The sequence below is a fragment of the Neovison vison genome, chromosome 8, assembly GCF_020171115.1.
Source record: "Neovison vison isolate M4711 chromosome 8, ASM_NN_V1, whole genome shotgun sequence".
Taxonomy (NCBI): domain Eukaryota; kingdom Metazoa; phylum Chordata; class Mammalia; order Carnivora; family Mustelidae; genus Neogale; species Neogale vison.
The window spans coordinates 9,977,921-9,999,888 of NC_058098.1; the positions used below are offsets into that span (position 1 = coordinate 9,977,921).

Genomic DNA, 21,968 nt, shown 5'->3' on the forward strand with positions numbered 1-21,968 from the left:
TAGGTGGATCTCACAGAAGACTCAAGTTACAGTTGCTTAAACAGTCACAAATTTATTGTCTTATGTGCTAAGTCTAGAGGTGAGTGGTTTAAAGTACTATGAAGCCATCAGGAATCATGAGGATCAGGCTCCTTCTCTCTTCCTGTTCCACTCAAGGTCCCCTTGTGGTCCAAAATGGTTGCAGGAGATGCCACCGTCACATCTGTGTTCCATGCTGTTAAATTCCCAGGAAGAAAGAAGACAGGGCAAAAGGGGCTTGCTTCCAGCTGAGTTAGCTTCCTCTTGGGAACGTTTCTACACATTCTCCCCACACTTCTGCTTTCATCTCATTAACTCCAACCTAGTAACGTGACCACATTCCTCTGCAAAGGAGGCTGGGAAGTGTTGATCTTAGCCGGGCTCGTTGTCACCAGAGATAATTGGGATCCTGTTACTAAGGCTGGGAAAATGAGCACCAGGGAGAGGGCCAGCGGTCTCCATCACAACAGATGACCTTGAAGAAGAGATACTGTAACACCATTTTTATAATAGAATTTTAAAGTTTCGAGAGATGTGGTTTTTCATTTTTTCTAATGTGCTTTTTCTATTGCCTGTGATCCAGGGAGGTGAATGCTTAACTCATAGATGTGATGGGGCTTTGGGAGAGGGCCATATGGGATGCCACTAGAGAGGAGGACGAGGAGGGTCTCCGGTGATGGACGGTCCCTGGGGCCTTTGGGGATTCTCTTTCAAGAACCTGTGTGCAGAAGTCAGAAACTTTCCAAAGGCCTCCCTCCTGCTAATCTCACCTTTTTCTGTGCTGGGTTTCCAGCATCTGAAACTCTGCGAGGCCCACTGTTGGCACTTTCTCTATAGTCAGGAAGAGAGGAAGTGAATCTGAGCCTTGTTTCCTCATCTGCAAAACCCAGACGAGTGCCCCTGTCCATCTGGGCTTTATACCTAGAGCACGTCCTATGGAGCCCAGGAAATAGGAGGTACCAGAGGACTTTTAAGTCAGTGCTCAGCATTGGGTGTTGTATGTAAGTGATGAATCACTGAATTCTACTCCTGAAACCAATATTGCACTGTATGTTAACTAACTAAAGTCTAACTAAAGTCTAAAAAAAAATAATAATAAAGTCAGTGCTCCGAATGCTGGACAAGGTACAGCTATTACTTTTTAATAAGTATTTTTTTTTTCCTTGTGAACTAAGGTAATATATACCTATTGTGGATTACTCACTTATTAATTATTATGTCCCTAATGTGTGTTAGGCTCAGTCCAGGTGAAGTAGGAAAACAAGGTGTTCATTCCAGTGAGGAAATGGACACTGAACAGGTTAAACCCATCAGCAGGATCATTTCAGATTGTGGTGAAGAGATTTAAGAGAAAAAGTAGGTAATAGGAGAGAATGCCTGGGGAGGTGGTTTACTTTATGTTATGTTGGAGGTCGTTGGGGGGTTCCTCTCCAGGGATGAGTTCATTTAAGTTGGTATTTGAAAGACCATAAGGAATGGGGAAGTGAGAATCAGTGGAAGAACATTCCAGGTAAAGGGAACAGTAAGCACAAAGGCCCTGAGGCAGGAGAGCTCAGGCGTTTCAAGAATGATCAAGAGGTCTAACTGGCTGCCTGGGGTGGACAGTGGACAAGGCAAGGTATAGTAGGACATAAGATTAGGGAGAGAATAAGGGGTCTGATCATGCAGGACTTTGCAGAGCATGGAATTTTAATTTAATTTTTTTTTTTATGCACTAGAAAGCCGTGGGTGGGTTTCAAGAAGAGGAGTGATGTTACCTGATATGCTTTTAAAAGATCCCTCTGGGGGCTTCTATAGGTTATCTAGGATGTGGGAGGTAGAGAGAGCAGAGGAAGAGAAAAGCAGGGAGACAATCAGCGGGGTGGGTGCTGAGGTCCAGATATGGGGCAGTAGTTGCGGAACCCAAGGGAGGTGGGGGACAAGGTTTGAACTGAAGGGCGGAGGTTCTGCCGGGCGTACTCTCTGACGGACAAGGGATAGGACTCCAGTACCGGTTTCCTGCAGGAAAGCCCTCTCTCCACGAGTGTCCGTGCCATGGAAGAGTGGTTCTTAGTGGGCTGATGTTGTCCCTCGGGGACATTTGACCACGTCCAGAGACGTTTTGGCCATCACTGCTGGGTGGGTGGGGGGGCGTAGGTTATTGGCAGCTCATGCGGGGAGCCCAGAGATGCTCCCCAGCCTCCTCTGATGCACAGGTCAGGTAATTACTGGGCTCTCAAATCAATGGTCAGCCTTGGTCATTCGGCCCAGGCTGAGAAACCCTGATTCATTGGCTGCTGTTCTGTTTTTCTTTTCCTTTTCTTTTAATTTATCATAAATAAATTATGGGGCAGTGATAATCCCAGATGTTGCGCTCTGTCCCGAGGGGCCTCGGGTTCCTCAGCCAGAGGGGTGTGTGGTCATTGTTCAGCAGGATGGCTCGCAGTCGGCATCCCTTCCCCCGATGCACGAATGAATGAGCCGGCGCAGGAGCGGCCTCCAAAAAGATGAGTCAGAGTGGGTCGGCCCACAGTCTCCCACCGTGTTACGAAAGCCGGGCCCCTTGCGGCTGCACACAAGAAGGGGCTCCTTGTTCCTGTATGATGTGATTTGTTGATCTGCCAAAGAGCCCCGCCTCTCCCCAGGTCACCGGCAGCAGTCTCCCCGCTGTCTCGCCACGCTCGGGGCAGCAGAGCCGCGCGGGGGCCCCTCCAAAAACCCACCCTTTGAAACGAAAGAAATTGGATCTTAAAATCCCAAAATAGAGTACGGAAAGGTACACATCACGTCTGCCTTCCCTTTTTCCCCCTGGTGGCAAAAGTGACTCAGAGCTCTTGGTCTGGATCCAGGGAGACCTGTGCGGCCTTTGGGCTGGGGCGGGGGTGTGATTGGATGGGGGGACGGCTCCCCTCTCTGAGGGCTCTCTTGCATTTCTGGAGTCTGCCTTTCCCCACCCCACCGTCCCGGGGCTCTCTCTCCACTTTTGGCTGCTGTGACGAAGGAGAGGCCAAGGTGGACGCTTCCCCCAGATGTCCCTGTCTTTGGTGGAACATTTATGCAGAGCTGGACTGCCGTCTCTTTGAGGCGTTTTAGCGGAGTGTTCTTGGGGGCTGCCGTCATGGTGGGATTTTCACCCGTGCTGCTGTGTCGGGTACCACGGGTCAGGATCAGATGGGTTCACAGAATGACCAGAATGGCCATGAGCTGCCTTGGGTCCCCGATTGCCCCCTGCAAGGCGACTCCAATCTCTTCCTCCTTCCTCCTTCTCCCAGGGCCCAGGTCCCCCACACAGAGTAGGTGTCCTATTCCTCAATACCAGGCTGGTGCCTGGAATGAGAGACTCCCGGAGAAACCTTTTTGAAGTATGCTGTCCCTTTTTGTTTGGTCTTTGGGTGAACACTCGGGCGGCGGGGGCCACTGCCTGGACCTCACTCTTCCCTCATCATCTCTACGGGGCTGCCAAGTCACTGCACTTTCGACTCAGTCTCTCCCTGGGTTGATCCCTGAACGCTGCCTGGAGAAGAGATTGTAAATCTCATTTTTCCAGCCCGAGTTTGTCTCCCCTTTGACTTCCAGTGGACTTGGCCTGGTATACTATGTCTCTTTCACGGTGAGACACATTCCTGCAGACTGGCTCAAACGGTAGTGAATTTAGGCAGACTCCAAATGTGGAGATTCTCTTCCAGACATGAATAAGCCTCCTCTTTCAGGGTCACTGGAGGATGAATCACCTGGCAATATGTTGAGCCACATAGGAACCTGAGAATCAATCTATTCAGTTATTTACTCAGCAAATATTTATTGAATGTCTACTATATGCCAGGCACTGCTCAAGGGGCTGGACCACAGCAATGAACAAACTTTCATTCTACCAGCTGGGACTGGGGGGGGGGCAGACAATAAGCAGAAGCATGAGGTGACACTTATCACTGCCAGGAAGGAAATCAACAGGAAGCAATGGTGGAATGACAGTGGGGTGAGGGCTGGGGCTTCGCTATAGCCAGGCTGCTCTGAGAAGGCGTTGGATTTAGGCTGACACCTGAAGAATTGGGAAGAACCAGCCATGGGAAGATCTTGGTGGGGGGAGAGGGGTTGATGTTGGTGGTGGGAGGGGAGGTGAAGTGGGTGTTCTAAGCTGAGGAAACAGCAAGTGCAAAGGCCCTGAGGTAGGAGCATACTCAGCCTGTTTAAGGAGCATCAAGGAGGTTCACGTGGCTGGACCAGAGTTGGGGACATGAAGTTGGTGACCTGGGCAAAGGCCAGCCAGATCAGGCAGGGTTTTATAGGCGGTGGCGAGGCATTTGGATTTTATTCTAAACATAGCTGAGGATCATTGCACTTTAGAGCTGAGAGACGACCTCTGAGATGATTTTTTTTCCAAGAACTGAAACTAGAAAAGAGGAATTTACCAACAGTCACCCAGCCATTATTGGTGGAGAAATATTAATAAAAATGGGTATTTATTGAAATCTTGCTGCAGGCTTTAGATGTAAGTCACGTGATCTTGCCAGCAGCCCAGGGAGGGGCATGGTGCCCTTAGCCCTGCTGACAGATGAAGATGCCGAGACCCGGAGAAGTCTGTTTCCCATGACAGAGGAAGCGCCTGTGCTGGGATGTGACCCCAGACAGTCTGGCCCCAGGACTCACGGCCTTCCATGGTGTAGTGGCCCCACTCAAGCGGTAGCACAGAAAAAAGACCTGAAAAGTTCTTGTTTGGCTTCTTAAAAAAACAAAAAAACAGAAACCCCCCGAATTCCATCCAAAGGTTGACTCAAAGAAGGCTCGCATATTTTCATCCAGGCCTTCCAGACTCATCTCCTCTATGACTCAGTCACCCCTTGGCCCAGAGAGATAGTTGGTCAGGATGGGGGGCTGGTGGGGAGCCACGGGCCAGCTGACGGTTGTGTTGGGCGGACCAGTGCCCGGGCAGACCAGACCGGGGGTTGAGAAGGAAGAGACCCGAGGAGGGAAAGCAGGTGTCTCTAGCCTTTGAGAGGGGATGGGGCCAAAGGGTCTGTGCCTTTGCTCAGAGACCCCTAGAGGTGCTGGGGGGAGACATACGTTTGGTCCGGAATCCCGGCCACTATCGCGCCTCGCCTCGGATCTCTCTATGGCTTCCTCGGGGTTTCCGATGTGGACATGGTAATTGGAAACAAATTTAGCGTGTTCCAGGCCATCAGGCCTCTCTTCAGGCAGCGTGCTTGCTGTGCGGTAGATGGGTCTGTTTTTAATTTCCAGTGATGTGAGAAATATAGAATGACTTGATTCTTAATTTAGAATCCTGAGAGAGACTGTCTTATTTTGTTTTCAAGCCTGTGCAGAATGTCTAATTCCCCTTCTCTGGCTCACCGTGTGATTTCAGAACCTGGCCCACTCCGTGGGCCTCTGGAGTTTGCCGGTCCCAGGGGGCTCCTGCTCCCTAAGACAGGTCTGGTGGGGGGGGGGCGTGCCCGGAGCGGGTGGAAAGCAGACGTGGCGCTCCTTTCTTATCACACCTGGGGATGCTGTCACCTCTGTTTGAGACAGGGTGGCCCAGGGACCAGCCATCCAGCTAGCCGAGTCCTGTCCACGCTGAGCAGGATGCAACAGTCGCTCTGGGGCAGGAAGATGGTTTGAGCTGGAGAGGAGGCTGTGTGGGCAGCAGAGGGGAAGGGGAGGCTCTGGGGGGATTGCAGCCGCTCAAGCCCCTCCCATTGGGCTCTCCTTCCTTCGAATGTTGCTCACGCATCGAGCACCGCATGGCCCCGTGGGCACTGTGGATGCCTCGGTGACCAAGACAGGTGGCTGAGGAGGCAGAAACCAGCAAATAAATATATCGTGCGACGTCAGGTGCCGATGCGTGGCTGCTGTATCGTAAAGGAGGGTGGGCTCATGAAAAGTGGGAAGGATATGGGGGGCCACCCAGGGATGGGTGGTTGGGGAAGGGTGCTCTGATGAGGAGTTGTCTGAGGAGAGGTTTGACTAAGGAGAGGGGTGAGCCCTGTGGATTTGGGGGAAGAACATTCCAAGCAGAGAGAACAATGAGCATTGAGACCCTGAGGCAGGCGGGTGTCGGGCCGTCTGAGGATAACAAGGCCAGTGTGGCTGGAGCAGAGGGAGTGAGGAGGGTGGGCTGGAGATGGTGAAGAGGGGACCAGATCAGATTTGTAGGATCTTCTGATCTGGGTAAGATGTTTGCTGTGGAGGTCGGGGGCAGAGGGGAGAATGGGACGGGGGCAGGTTGAGCAGAGGATCTCTAACTTCAAAATTTCAAGATCATTCTAGCTGCTATGTGAAGAGTGTGGAGAGGAAGAGGGAGGATAGAAGCAGGGAGACCAGGAAGGAGTCTACTGCACTAGTCCAGGCAGGAGACGGTGGGAGCTCAGACCAGAGTGGTGGTAATAGGGCTCGTGACAAGCAGTTAGATTTTTGGATGATTTTGAACGTTGAGTCACCAAGACTTGCTGTGCAACTGGCTGTGGTGTGTGGTTTGCTTCTCTCTTGGTTGTAAGCCCCAGACCCTGAACTCGAGGGAGCACTTTTGCTTGCCTCTTCCTTTGCTTCTACCTTGGACCCCCTACTCTTGAGGTTTCCTCAGGTGGGTCCTGGGATTTTACTTTTCTTGCAGGATGGAATGGCACATTGTTCATCTCTTGGTACCTTCCTTGCTTTAGTTTTTCTTCCTTGTGGCCTTTAAAAGAAATGTTAAGGGGCACCTGGGTGGCTCAGGGGGTTGAGCCTCTGCCTTCAACTCAGGTCATGATCTCAGGGTCCTGGGATCGAGCCCCGCATCAGGCTCTCTGCTCAGCAGGGAGCCTGCTTCCCTTCCTCTCTCTGTGCCTGCCTCTCTGCCTACTTGTGATCTCTATCTGTCAAATAAATAAATGAAAAATCTTAAAAAAAAGAAATATTAATATTCACAAAGAGAAAGTGGCCAGGGTGGTGGTGGGGGGAGGGGCCTCTTTCTCTGAGTGAATGTTTTGGCCTTATTTTTTACATGATACATTCAGAAAATAATTTTTGTATTGAATTTTAATCAATATAATAGGTCAGGGGAGCTACAACCTGGGGCTCCCAGGACAACAGAGCTTTTCCCTGGGAATGATCCAAATCCAGGGGACATTTAAAAAAAATAGGGTCTGAAAAAAAAAAAATAGGGTCTGATTTCTAATTTTATCTTAAATTTTACTTTGGATACCCACACAATCTGCACCCTCATAGCTTCATAACAAAAACAGATATATTTGTTCTCACCATTGTGGTATATTTTGGAGATTATGACATATCCATATATTAAAAGCTTCCTTAGGATTGCCTAGGTTGTGCACTGCATAATGCCAAGGGACACCATTCGTAGTAACTGCCATGCTGGTTCCTAGAATATGTATTCTTCTCTGCGATAGCATTATGCTGCATCATATGTCACTACTGACTTCACCAGTACTCTTGATGGGCTGCATCTTTTGCTATTTTAAAGAGTGCTGCATTGAATAACCTCATCCTTAGTTTTTTCTGCACATGTGCCAAGACATCCCTAGGACAGCCCACTCACTAGTAGTAGAATTATCTCATCAAAGGGGGTGTACATTTTTAATTTTGAAAGATAACTGCAGAATTACACACAGATTTGTTTCCACAGGCTCTGCTCGTAGGTTTATGTATTTTAACCACGCTGCATGGGTGGCACCTTGTCCTGTCTTTTGTCAGTCCATGCAGAGCAGATGAAGGAGGTCAGACCTGGATTCCAATCCCTGCTCTGCTGCTTGCTTGCCGGGGACCTCACGCCTCGGAGCTTTGCTTCCTCTTCTGTAAAAGGGTAGCTGAATAGTTCACGGAACTTTATGGGAATGGAAGGGGAACGAATTAGATCTGGTAATGGTGGTAAAGCAACAAAGCGGAGTGTACCTGAGGGGCCCTGCCCCCGCCGGGGGAGCAAGGAACGTCTTCAGTGGAAAGTAAGATTTGAGCCTGGCTCTGTAGTGTGACCAGGAGTTAATGAGGGCATAGGTGGGGGATGGGGGGAGATTTTTCCTGATCTTCAGAGGCAGGGAAGACCTCATAAGGGGTGGGGGGGCAGGGGTGCACCCTGGGGCAGGGCCAGACCATGCTTGGCACTGCAGCCAGAGGGACTGGGAGGGAGGGATGGCTGACCCGTTTCCAAGGTCATCCTGGCTGCAGGGTGGGGAGTGGGGGGTGAGGGCCGGAGGGGAGGGTGGTACTTTGGGTGAGTGGGGAGGCAATGGAGGGAGGGAGGGTGTGGGGCCGAGTGGGCGTTAGGAAGTGGAATTGACAGGACTTGGAGATGGAGTCAGTATGCAGGTGAGGCAGAGGAGGTCTTGAGAATCAGGATTTCTAGTGAAATTATTAGTATGTGCTCACCAGATGGTTACGTAATGCTTATTGGGATGCCCGAGATGAGAGTAAATCATGGTCTAGTTTCCCTGGTGTGTGTGTCTGTGTGTGAGTGTGTATGTATCTGTATGTGTGTCTGTGTATACATGTGTCTGTATGCTTTTGTGTGTTTGTGCCTGTGTCTCTGTGTGTGCGAGTCTGTGTGTGTGCATGTCTGTGTCTGTGTGTGTATGTGTGTGTGTACGTGTGTCTATATGCTTATGTGCGTTTGTGCATGTGTCTATGAGTCTGTGTGTGCATGTGTCTGTGTCTGTGTGTGTGCATGTGTGTGTGAGTCTGTGTGTGTATCTGTATGTGTGTCTGTATGCTTGTGTGTGTGCATGTGTCTCTGTGTGTGTGAGTCTGTGTGTGTTTGCAAATGTGTCTGTATGAGTCTGTGCATGTGTGTGTGTGTGTCTGTGTCTGTGTGTTGGGGGGCTGGGCTGGCAGGTATGTTCTGCAGGTTTTGCATTCAGAAATAAAGGCAGAATTTGGGATCTGTGCATATTTGTAGAAATCTTCCCCCCACACGCGATGTGGCCACTGGGAATCACAAGAAAACACGCTTACGGGCTTTTCTTTCTTTCTGAGTGAAGTCATTAAGGACGATACCAATTTCCTAATATTCCAAATTCAACAACAACAAAAAAAGGCTACTTAACATTGTTCAAGTTTGATTTCAGTAAAATTCAAAACAGTTTCTTTGGCTGGTCGCCACAGTGAAAATCAGTCGCACATTTTGGACTCGGTGGCAGTCTCGTCCATCTGAGAGTATTTAAAAAGCTCTGAGCGGAGTTGATAGAAAAATCATTTTTAAGGAAATGTCATTTATGAGTTCTCCTTACGGTGTTTATCATGGGGGGAGGTTTGAACAACTTAAGTACCCCACTGTAGGGGTTAAATCTGGACCCAGGCAGAGGATGGGAATGCCAGGGCTAGGAGCCAGCAGGAGGCCAGAGAGGCAGGGGTGGGGCAGAGGGTAAGGCAGCACTCACTCCCCGTGCCTGCCTCGCATTTCGATGACCCCGACAACCAGCGCCTGCTTAAATCCCGTGTCAGGTGCCCAGGCACCATACTCCCTCACTAGTCTGAGCCCCGGATGCTGTCCCTGTCATCAGAGATTGTGTCATGAAACAAGGTTCAGTGACAAGGGGAAATGGCCGCACTGTATTGTTAAGTGGAAACACTATGTAACCTAGAATCCCAAATATGTGTGTGCTTAGAAGGAAAGTCTGGAAGGAGTACACTAAAATGCTTGCTTCTTTTGAGAGAGTATTTTCTTTATAATTTTAGACTTTTTCGGGGCGCCGTCTGTTTGTTCTACAGTGAATGAACCTTTGCTTACTTTTCCTTTGTCTTGTTACACAGTTAATACCAACAAAGGTCGATGATCCTTTTATCTGCACAGCAGCCCGGTTAGAGGGCGAGTGGGTGGAGCCTGAGTCTGGGCATGGGGCTTCTGGTGCTCAGCCGTCCCTGTAAAACCCTGGGTCTCTAGGGCGTGAAGACCATGTTCACCTCTGGGTTCTGTTTGCCGAGCTGGCAGGATGCTCTTGCCTGTCTTAAGATGTTTCCTCCAGATGCCAGGAGAGGTGGCCTTTTTCCGAGGCAGGGGTGACACGAGGCAGCCAAAAAGGCCACGTCCTTGGGGTTCCATCCTGGGGGGCTTTGAAGCTGGGGGGTCCTCCTGAGCCTCAGCTTTCTCCTCCAAAAAAGGAGTAACCTTGCTGTCCCGCCGTGCAGATTAAATCAACCTGCCACTGCCCACTTGGGTATCAAGCCTCAGTGTGCGCTAGAAAACCCCCTTCTTCCTGGAACCCTGTCAGCCGCCTGGCCAGTGACAAGAAGCAGAACTTTGGCTCTCACCTCGGCTGCCCGAAGTGGACCCTCTCGTGCCTGGGAGACCAGCTGACCTTGAACTTCTCTAGGTTTGCAGCAGGTGTCTGCCGAGGTGGGAAGGTGACTCTGCTTCCCCAGGCCCCTGGTGAGACGTTACCTTTGGAGGATCCTAGAAGGCCTCATGACCAAAGTCTCCCTAAAACGGGGATGACAGGGCACAGGGGACCTCAGCAGCCGATGAGGCCATCGTGGGACCCGAATTTCTTTTCATTAGGCCCCAATCACTTGGCTTTTGGAGAATCAAGGAAATGGGTCCATGCTCTCCTTACCAAATCTCCAGCTGCCTGGTGAGGCTCTCCAGAGTGAGCAGGCCACGCAGTCAGGGTTCTGGGCCCCTTCTACTACCTTCCCGGGGCGGGGAGGGTGGAGGGGAAGTGTTCTTTGCTTTTCTTGCAAAACGGTGAGGTTTCTTTGCCGGGCCCCGCCTCCTTCCAGCCCTCCATGACGGAGTGGCTGTCAGCCAGCCCACAGAGAAGACTGGAATTAGTGCCGGGTTTACCTCCCACAAGCCTGTTTCGGGTCATTTTTCACTTTGCTAGTCTTTCACATTCGTTCTGCACCTTTCCATTCAGTTCTGTAGTATCACCTTCGTGTTCTGATTCACGTCATCCTCAGATGACAAGGAAAAGCCTCTGCTCACCAGCACTTACTGGGAGCTCTCCTTTGGGGCCCCACAAAAGGCGTCTTATTAAAGCCTTTGAAAGAGCCCCGGGGAGTAGGAGGTGACACCCCCGTTTCATGGGAGCATTTGAAACCCAGGAGGGTGGAGTCCCCCCCCCGCTCCAGAGTCACAGCTTATAAGCGGCAGAGCCAGGGCTGAAATCCAGCTGTCTGACCGAGAGTGAAATCCTTTCTTCTCTCCACCATCCCACACCCCTCTCTCTTCCATGCAGAGGGGACGCCCCCCTGGGGAGGTGGGCTCCGTCCGCTCACACGGCAGTGGCCAGTTTGGCTTACCTGGGGGGCTGCTTTGGAATGCAGAGGGGTCCTTCTTCAAGGAGTGGGTCTCTCTCTCAGCACCACCCCTCGTGGAACAGAACAAACATGTTGGATCTCACAATGGAACACTGACCTGTGTCTCCTCCGAGGACCTGATCTGCCTTTCTGACCTTAGTCTTCGAGCCCAGAGCAGCTTTGGACCCCCCAGGTCACAGAGCGTGTGTCAGTTAGGGGGAGCAGGGTGGCCCGAGAGCCTGGCTGCACATTGCTAACTGGGCCCTATCCTAGTCAAGTTAGCTGGACGGGTCCCCTGCTCTTTGCAAGCCTCGGTGGGCCCGTCCTGCAGGGAGCCGGGGCGTGGTGCTGGACCTGTGGGAAGCATGTGCTTTGCTGGGGCGTTGTTGTTGCCTGTGACCGTGAACGCAATACGTTGATTGGTCATGAGGAACAAAGTCAACAAGGTTCCTGCTACCAAGGTTCCTGGACCTCAAGTTCAGGCGGGAGGGAGAGGTGCTAAGCAAACAACTAAGAAGCAAGAACATTTCAGATGATAATGAAGTCACCATGCCCGGGGTGTGCTTGAGAATGTGCATTGTCTGATTCTCTGGGGTGGGGGAGAGCCCCAATGTGTAGCATTTGCCAATTTCTGTGGTATAAATATCCCCACTGTGGCTGACTTCCGGTTACCAAAGTGGCACCAACTGGCTCTTAAAATTTCTAAAACCTTCAACAAGTGGCTCTTGCAAGGCCGAAAAAGCTGGCTCCAGCCCTGGGTGTGGTTCGGAAAGACCTGAAGGTATCTGAAAACAAGTACCAGTGGGAGAGCGTTCTAGGCAGAGAAGGGGGCTGTGCAAATGCCCTGCGGTTGGAGAGAGCTCTGTGGGCTCAGGGAACAGAAGACTGGTTGGTCTTGGCAGGGACCTAATGGGGGTGGAGGGAGAAGTGAGCTGCTGGGCTGGTGGAAGCCTCAGCGACACTGGGACCAAGTCTGAGGCCACAGGAAGTCTCGGGAGAGCTGCAAGCAGGGGCATGTCTGAGTCTCATTTGCACTTAAAAAAAAAAAAAAAGTTATTGGGGGCTTTTTTGTGGAAGGCCAGCAAGAGGCCAGTGAGGGGGCACTGCTGCTGCAGTGCGTGTACCCGCGGGGGAAGACGCGGAAATGACTTGATTCAGGTCGAGCTGTCGGGATGCATCGTTTGGTCTTCAGGTGTCCCCTGGCTGTTGACCGGGAGCACACCCAGCTGCAATTTCTGCTCTTGGTCCTGGGGCAGAGGAGGGAACCTGAGACCATCCCGGCTCACTATCTCTCCGGCCTACTTTTCTCTTCACTGTGTGATAACTCTGTTTACTACCTGCCAGACTTCCGGGACGGGAGGGATGGATTTCTGATTATCTTGGGTCCCCCTGCAAAGCAACTGGGCCAAAACAATATCATGACTCTGACCTTCCCCCCTGGATTTTTGCAAGAGAACCTAGCCCGGTTCCTCACTTTGCCTGGGGGAGAAAGATAAGAGGCTCTGACTGGGATTTCCATCTTTGCCCCAGGGCATCTCTTGGGTGTGTCCCAGACATGTAAATGCTGTGGGTGTCAGCCGGGCAGGTTTTTAAAAAAAAGGTGTCACCTTGCTCAGCTTCACTCCCTGCCTGTCTCTGCACAGGAAGGGCGGAGAGAACGGCATCTCTGCAGGCCCGCGCTGTCTAATGCAATTTGATGTTGGAGGTGTTCTGGGTCTGTGCTATCTGTGACAGTGGCCACTCGCCCTCTGTCGCTTCTGAGCACTTGAAATGTGGCCAGTGTGTCTGAGAAACTCGATTTTCCCTTTTCTGTAGTTTTTGTACTGATGGTGGGGACCTGCAGAGTTTGCAGACCCTGCGTCACCCTCCATGGCCGGAGGGCCTTTGCTTTCCGGCAGTTGGCTGGAGATCCTAATTCTGGAGACTTGCAGAGAAGGGTAGGATTTAGGGAGCTGTCCCCCGTCATAGCCCCTTGCAATTTGCTGGGGAAGGAACAGTGTTTCTCAGCCGGGGAATGGCGAGACAGGACACCGTCTTCAGAGTCTCAGCCTGGTTCTCTCTTTCTTTTGTTATCATAGATATTAAACCAGTGTTACATCTCGCAAGTGTCTAGGCATGGATCCTTCATTCATTGTGAATCAAGTGGGAGGAGTCTTGTGTGAGCACCTTCTTCACCTTGATCTCCTCCTCCATCGGGACCGTGCTGTGGTCCCTGTGGAGTGCGCCCTTCTCCTCTTTTCCTGTTGTATTTATATCTATCCATGGAGAGATCCCGAACATCCAGCACTAAAAAAAATGAGTTGTATCATGCAATACATGTTTTCCTGCAAGTTGTCTTCTCTTTCAGGAGTGAGTCTTAGATCTTTCTGGGTCAATTCATTGATCTCTACTTTTTGTTTGTTTGTTTGTTTTTGAATTGATGTAGTATTTCATAGCCTGGACATTTCAGATCACTCAGAAGCCTATTGCTGTAATTGTTTATTATTCCATTTGTTTTAGTGAATATTTTTGTGCATGTTTCCTGAATGGACAGTATTTCTTTTAGGGCACATAGTGAGGAATGGAATTACCAGGTCAGAGGGAATATGTATTTTTTAATTTTAATAGCTGCTATACAATTCTCTTTAAGGGGCGCCTGGCTGACTTGGTTGGTAGAGCACGCAGCTCTTGATCTCGGGATTGTGAGTTCCAGCCCCATGCTGGGTATATATCACTCAAAAATAAAATCTTTAAAAAAATATGAACGGGGTGCCTGGGTGACTCAGTTCATATCGAGCCCCATATCAGGCTCCAGGCTAGACCGAGAGCCTGCTTCTCTCTCTCCCTCTGTCTGCTGCTCTACTTGTGATCTCTCTATCTCTCTGTCAAACAAATAAATAAAATCTTAAAAAAAAAAGATGAACAAAACAGTTATACCAGGGTATGTTCTTGTGAACTGTGTGAGCATGCCTCTGTGCCCGAAGTCACTACAACGTGTGATTTTATCAAATACCAACATGCATGGCAATCGAACAGGTGAAAAATGGTTTCCTATCTTTATGTAATTTGCATTTTACTGTTTATAAGTCAGATTGAACATCTTTTCCATGCCAGTGGCCATTTGTTTTTCTGTGACTTGCCTGTTGATGTCTCTTGTGTGTTTTTCTGTTGGATAATTTTGTTAATGCATTCAGCAAGTGTACCAGCATGCCCACAATGCATCAAGCTGTATTCTAGGCTAGGGATGTTGTGACAAGTAAAATAAATAGACATGCCTGCCCTCAAAGAGGTGATGGTCTAATTGTAGGAGAAAGACCTGGGGCACCTGGGTATTTCAGTTGGTTAAGTGCCCAACTCTTGATTTTGGCTCAGGGTGTGATCTCGGGGTTGTGAGATCGAGCCCCATGTTGGGCTCCATGCTGGGTATGGAACCTGCTTAAGATTCCCTCTCTCTTCCCCTCCCTTTGCCCCTCCTCTCCCTCTCACACATATCTGTACACACACACCCACACCCACACTCTCTTTCGCAAAAAAAAAAAAAAAAAAAAGAAGAAAGAAAGATGTAACCAAAAGGAATTGAGGAAATATATAATAATATTAGATGGAATAAAAAGAAGGAAAAGGAGCTAGAGAAGAAGGAAGGAGGTAGTCCTACCCACTGGGGGAAAGACTCGATTTTAAATAGGATGGCCGGGAATTTTTTTTTTTTTTTTTAAAGATTTTATTTATTTGACAGAGAAAGATCACAAGTAGGCAGAGAGGCAGGCAGAGAGGCAGGCAGAGAGAGAGGAGGAAGCAGGCTCCCCGCCGAGCAGAGAGCCCGATGTGGGACTCGATCCCAGGACCCTGAGATCATGACCCGAGCCGAAGGCAGCGGCTTAACCCACTGAGCCACCCAGGCGCCCCATGATGGCCGGGAATTTTATAGGCATTCTCTATATATTCTAGGTACTAATCCTTTGCCTGTTCTATGTTGCACACATTTTTTTCCAGTCTTTAATCTTCTTTGGACTCAGATGATGGTACTTTTGCCTAGCTGTTTCTTTCTTTCTTTTTTTTTAATTAAAAATATAACATATTAGTTGGAATCTATTCATATAAAAAGTGTAAGTTCCTTCTGATGTTCCCAGGCAACCACTGTCCAGAGCCCTGGTTTATCTTTCCCAATTATTTTCTGTCCTCACCACCATGTAACACTCTCCCCATACCCCTCCCGACAACACTGAACACTGGCAGTTTCTGGCTGTTTCCTTGTAAATGCAGTTCTGATCTCCTACATTCTTTCTCATGGTTGTTTCATATTCCGTTTTAGAGAGGATGTCTGTATTTTATTGAAGCAGCCCTTCTGGTCGGACGTCAAGGTCCCTTCCAGTTCTCCATTCCTCCAGATGGTACAGCAATCCTGTGCTCTTTCTGCCGCCTGGGATCGTCTCACATTTTTGTGGGACGACACCCACCAGCGCCCTGTGTACTAAAGGTGTTATAATAATTTGATTTTGCGTTCTCACCCACAGCTCCATGGCTACATGGAAAACAAGCCCCTGGGACTTCAGATCTTCATTGGGACAGCTGATGAGCGGATCCTTAAGCCCCACGCCTTCTACCAGGTGCACCGAATCACGGGCAAAACCGTCACTACCACCAGCTACGAGAAGATCGTGGGCAACACCAAAGTCCTGGAGATCCCTCTCGAGCCAAAAAACAACATGAGGGCAACGTAAGGGCTGGGGCCCAAGGGTGGTGGGTCCTTATGGGGAAGCGAGCGGCAGGGAGTTGGGACAGGGGACTGTGATGTTGGCAGAAGGAGCCATGGATGGTGGTTCCCACTCTGTGATGGACCCTTCAAGATTTGTCGAGAAAGTTTCTATTTTCAGAGTTCTCTACCGAAGTCCTTGTCCTGGGTGTTAGGAGGAAGAATACCAGCGCATCTGTGGATTATGTTACTCGGGATGAGGCTTAATTTATGTACATTTCAACATTGATTTGGCATAAAGAAAATGATTAAATAAGGATGCAGAAAGGTCAAAATTCACCAAGCAATAGGCCTATAGCTAAAGTTGGGGAGACGTTGCACCCATGTATTGGCGTTAAAACAAACTCCATGTTAGAAAATAATCTCAAACTTCCAAGCCACGAGAATCTTACAAAGAACTCCCGACTACTGTTCACTCAGGTCTGCCGATCGTGAACAGGCCCCACACATGCGTCACTGCTCCCTTCACTCTTTGCCCTTTCCTGAGCTGTTTGAGACTTAGCTGCAGACAGAGTGACTTTTTTTTTTTTTTTTTTTTTTTACTTTTAGATGCGTGAGTGTGCATTCCCTCAGAACAAGAATGCGTTCTTCGGTGACCACAGTACATTTACCAAATTACAGATAGTTACTGTGATGCATCCCTCTTACCTGCTGAGCTGTCTATAATCAATTTTTCCCATTGCATATTTGAGCTTTTTAGATACCTTTGGGAGTAGAAAAGTTGGCATGGAAAAAAAACCTCCCTAGAGAAGTAATTTCCCCTGGGGGTTTCTCTCCTGACTTTGCCCGCGTCTGACCTCGGGCTGGGCATCAGTTCCCGGCGGAAGAGTTTACCGTGGATTGCGATCCTCCCCGCCTCCCCCCACCGCCGTAGGTGGCGATGGAATGATTTTGGTTAACTGAGTAAGGTGGTCTTGTGGGCGATCTTTCCGCTTTCCCTGAGATGCTCAGTTCTAACCAGGGTTTTCCACCTCCCCACAGCATTGATTGCGCCGGGATCCTGAAGCTTCGGAACGCCGACATCGAGCTGCGCAAAGGCGAGACGGACATCGGCAGGAAGAACACACGGGTGCGCCTGGTGTTCCGCGTGCACATTCCAGAGTCCAGCGGCAGGATCGTCTCCCTGCAGACGGCGTCTAACCCCATCGAGTGCTGTAAGTTGGGCTTCGGGCAGGGTCGGCCTCTGCAAAGTGTACCTATGTGACCTTTGGACCGGGGCAAGGTGCCCAGCGAGAAGACGCTGGACTCACAGGGTTCACTGGGGCTCTGAGAGGACCCAAGGGCCCAGAGACCGAGCCCATGTAGCAGTTTCTCTCCGCTTCTATTTACTGGTGGAAGGTTTCGTGGTCTCACAGGAAATTAAAAAATAATACAGCTAACGAGTTAGCCTACCGCTTTGTTCAGAACATTTGAAATGCGTAAATGTTTTGGTCTTAAAGAGGGTAGATGCCCTTGGAGTGGGTTTACTGTACACACGGTCCTCTTTTTCTTTTCCTTGCCTCTCCTTTCTTTCTTTCTTTTTTTTTTTTTTTAAATTTTATTTATTTGACAGAGATCACAAGTAGGCAGAGAGACAGGCAGAGAGACAGTGGAGGAAGCAGGCTCCCCGCTGAGCAGAGAGCCTGATGCGGGGCTCGATCCCAAGACCCTGGGATCATGACCTGAGCCGCAGGCAGAGGCTTTAACCCCCTGAGCCACCCAGGCACCTGTTCACCTCTCCTTTCTACCAGAAGAGTATCCCAGTGGCTCTCGCCTCTGGAGCGGTGATTCTGCTGGTCTCAGTGCCGAGTGCTCAGCACTCAAAAGCTTGTAGAATCTTCACAGTGGTCTTTGGTGATAGCTGGTGCCATGAAGCCCATTTTGTAGGGGGGAGGTGGCAGGAGCTGAGAGATTGGCTAACTTGTGCTGGCAGGGCTGGGATGTGGACAGGGAAAGATGCCCAGACAAAGATCCAGAGGAATCTTAGAATGATCCAGTATGCGGTGGCCGAGACCTGCCATGTGCTCGGGCCCTGAGCAGGAGCCGGCCCGGTTCTCACGAGGCTTTGAAAGCAGCAGCTGCTTTGATCTCATTCCCGGGTACTTGAGACGGGGTTTGTAGTTGGTTTTTTGCAGTTCGACATGGCAAAGCTTATTGTCTGCCCCGGCTTTGAGAGTTCACAAATCATTTGTCAGAGCACGAAGGAGAAAAAAGTAAACATTGTTGCAGAAATCGAAGCTGTTTATATTATTTTTTAGTTTCTTCTGAGAGCATTTTTTATGTTGTTACAGTCATGTTCTGTATTCAGTTGCGTTTCAGGGTTCTTTTTCCTTTCTACTGGACATTTTACCATAATTCTGTGTCGCAAAAATCTGTTGCCTGTGGAGGCCAGGGAGGTCCCATGGAGGCGTAGAGTGGCTTGGTGGGAGGCAGTAGGGAGGGTGGAGACCAGGGAGCAGGAGGACATGTTCCCCACCTAAAGGGACTGCCTTTTTGTCACCCCAGCCAGTATTTCCATGTGGGCCTGTAGGCTGGGGGTGGCCAAATCCTCTGACTTTCTAAGACAAACCCAAAACTCTCCTGATTAAAAACAAAACAAAAAAAACAAAAAACAAAAAACAAAAAAACACAGCAGCAAGTTCAAAATACTGTGTGGATCAGAGGAAATCTTCATGTGGCTTTGATTAATCAGAGATAATCTTAATCAGACATTAATGAGTAAAGCAAATGCATGAATATCTTTATGCAGAGAAGGTTGAGGAAGCCTGACCCTCAGGATTGAAAGTCAATGAGGAAAGAGCCTGGGCTCTCATTGGGAGAGAAGCCAGAACTTGGTCTTGGTTGGTCTTTGGAAAAAGATGAAGGGGCCCTGTGATTTCTTCCAGCCTTACGAGTCACGATGTGTGTGGATCAGGCTGAACGTGGTGGTGAGTCTATCCTCTGATGTTAGAAGAGAAAGACCCAACAGCAGACAACAAAGGAAAACAAGTGTTGAAAAACATCATCTCAGAAACATTGGAATTCCCCTCCCCTACCCAGCAGACCCCACCCCTGTCCCCTGAGTGCTAGCCACGGAGGCTGCCCTGCTCCGATGTTGGTTTCGAACATCTCGAGATGTTTTTGGGAAGGAAACTCGGGCTCTTCCTCAGTAATTTGGGGGATTTTGAGAAGATAAACTCTCCTCTTTCTGGCAATGACTCACACTACAGGATGGGGCTGTGGTTTGTAGCAAGGTGGGGAGCAGGTGGCCTCAGGAGAGGCACATGCCAGAGTACCCTGTTTCTCTCTGTGTCTGTGTCAGCGTATCTCCTATTGATCTGAGACTTTAAGGATGACCCCTGAACCATGTGCACCTCCAGCAAGATCTCTGGGGTGTTACAAACTTGTTTGAACCTCAGACGTAGGCTTTTTTCTGTATTTGGCTGATTCAGCCACCTCCTTTTGACAGATAAGGAAACAGACTTTCTTGGTAAAGTGATTCACTCATTTTTACTCAGTAGGCAGCAGAGCCGGAGTCTCCAGCTTTCCACTTCTGCGAAATAACTTCTTGAGGTTTCTAGAACACCACGGTTCCTTGCAATACCACACTGAACCAGCAGTTGGTCTCTCTCTCTCTCTCTCTCTTTCTTACCCAGAATCCTCTGTCATTTTTATTCCCTCCTTTGTCCTATTTGCCTAGACCACTACCTGATGGTTCTGTACATACTTACTGACGAATGGCCTTACTCTAGGGTTCCTACAGAGATATTCAGTAACTAGTTATTGACACTTGGTCTGTAGCCCATGCGGACACAGTATGTGTCCGGTAAGTGTCTGTTGACTGGTTGACTGAGGAGGGACCCCGTGGGGAGGGTGACTTGGCAGGAAAAACACTCAGTGGACTGGTACTTATTTGCAAGGCTCGCTTACTTACACTTTGGACGTGCTGCTTCTATACCATCTTGGGGGTCAAGGGTACGTTCTCAGATTCTAGTGAAAACAAAAATAAAAACAAAATCAAACAACTTGAGCAGATTACTGGAGGCCAGTCTTTGGAAAGTGGACTAATTTGCTAGAACCGTCCACTGCTCACATTCCTTCACAGGTCAGCACGCAAGAGGTCAGAGCTCCCCTTTGCGTAGACGGGCAATGCACGCTACTTCCCCCTTCCCGCCAGAGCCTTCCGTATGGCCAAGGAGATGCTTCCAGTTTCCCTCCCTTGACTGTCAGCCGAGCTGACCTTGCAGCTTCCCCGGTCCTGCCGGCTCCAGGTGCCGCCCCCACCCCCTTCCCACTGCAGATGACAACGGACAGCCATGACTCCCGCTCGTCCGGGAATAGGGAACACAGCCGAGGGTAGGAGGGCACACCCCTGTCTTCCCCAACTATACACCCACACCCAGCTGCGGTGCCTTTCCTCCTCCAGAGCCTTGCCATGGGATAGTTCTCCTTTCCTCGAGGCTCCTCTGTGTTCTCAACACCAGCGTGACTTTATCGGGGTGGTTGCACCCCTGGGTCCATCTTGTAGGACTTTCCCAGGGTGAGCACAGACTAGGTGCCCCCGACGGGGAGCCTCGGAATGACAAACATCTGTTGTCTCACGGTTCCAGAGGCCAGAGCCCAGAATCCAGGGCTGAGCCAGGTGGTTCCTTCTGGAGGCTCTACGGGGGGATGTTCCAGGCCCCTCTCCCAGCTGCAGGTGCTGGCCAGTGGTCTTGCATGCCTCGGCTCGTGGGGGCATCACTCTAGTCTCTGCTGCCTTCTCATGAGACCCTCTCCTCGGTCTCATCCAAGGACACAGTCACTGGGGTGGGGGCCCACGCTGATCCTGCCTGATCTGCTGTCTATCCTGAGCTTGCTTGCACCTTCAAAGACCATATTTCCATATCTAGTCAGGTGTGAGCTTCTGGCTGGCTATGGAGTTCTAGCCGGCAGGCGCTCCGGTCAGCCCAGGATGCCTCCTCCGCTGCGTTTCTTGACTTCACATACGTCTCTGCTCCTTGGTCCCCAAATCCACTGGGCATCTTTCTGGGACTTCTCTCTTGGATTTTGCCCTTGCTTCCCCTCCATCCAGAACATAGGTTCTCAAACTTGGCTGCCTGTTGGAATCACCCGGGGAGTTCTTCAAAGACAGGATGAGGCCCGAGTCCCACCCCAGAGGCGGCGAGTCTGTCAGTCAGGGGTGGGGTCTGTGCATGGACACATTTCGGAGGTCGCCTGGTGATTCTGCTGTGCTGCGAAGCTTGGAGCCCTCCCGACCTCGCCTCACCGACTCCCACCCTCCAGTCCCTGGGCCCCTTCCTCACCAGAGGCTGCCGTTCACATGGCCCCTCAAGGAAGTCTCTTGTCCTGACCCCACAGGGTACCGGGGCCTCCGCTGTGTGCTGACAGCCCAATTTACTTGTCAGTCTCTCTCCCATAAGGACAGAAACCAGAGGCCTGCCACAGAGCAACTATCTCTAGAATGGTTGGTTTAAAAAAAAAAAAAATAGTGAAAACAAGCATCTCCAGGCTGCCCGGCGGGAGAGAAAGGCCATGGGGAGATAGGTGGGGTGGGGGGGACTTTCCCCGGGTGCAGAGGTCTTCTCCCTTGAGAACCTGCCCGTGAGTTCACTTCCTGCCCTGCAGAGGGGCCTGTCTCTGTTCATAGAGTTTCAGAAAACACCAAAACCAGTTTTCCACCAAGTCCTGCCCACTCCCAGCGCAGAATGGACGTTCGCTCTGCTCTTTTCGCAGGACCTGGGGGACGGATGTATGATGGGGAGCGGCAGGTGGATTTTCTCACAAGCTCTTTCCAGTCTCTCCCTTTTCGTGACGTAACTGGGTGTCACCGAGGTCTAGTGAAGATACAATCAGTTACTCAACCGCACGTCTTCAGCTGAATGATTTTTGACAATTCCCAGCACCTGTTGACCACGACTCAAAACGGGACACAGGACATTTCCTTCCCTCCTGGAAGGGCCCTCGTTCCCCGCCCGCCAGGGCCTCCTCCCCACTCCCACACACCCAGGCCACCTCTGTTCTGATTCCCATCACCGTAGATTGGCTTTGCCGGTTC

The 21,968-nt window shown here is 50.3% G+C and overlaps 1 protein-coding gene across 1 annotated transcript in view; it reads left to right on the forward strand.

Annotated features, from left to right (window-relative positions):
- Positions 1-21,968, forward strand: part of NFATC2 (nuclear factor of activated T cells 2) — a 139,895-nt gene that overhangs the window by 46,434 nt on the left and 71,493 nt on the right. The window contains exons 4-5 of the mRNA XM_044262822.1: positions 15,714-15,916; positions 16,934-17,106. Of these exons, the coding sequence (XP_044118757.1) occupies positions 15,714-15,916; positions 16,934-17,106 (376 nt within the window). The remainder of the gene's footprint in view (positions 1-15,713; positions 15,917-16,933; positions 17,107-21,968) is intronic.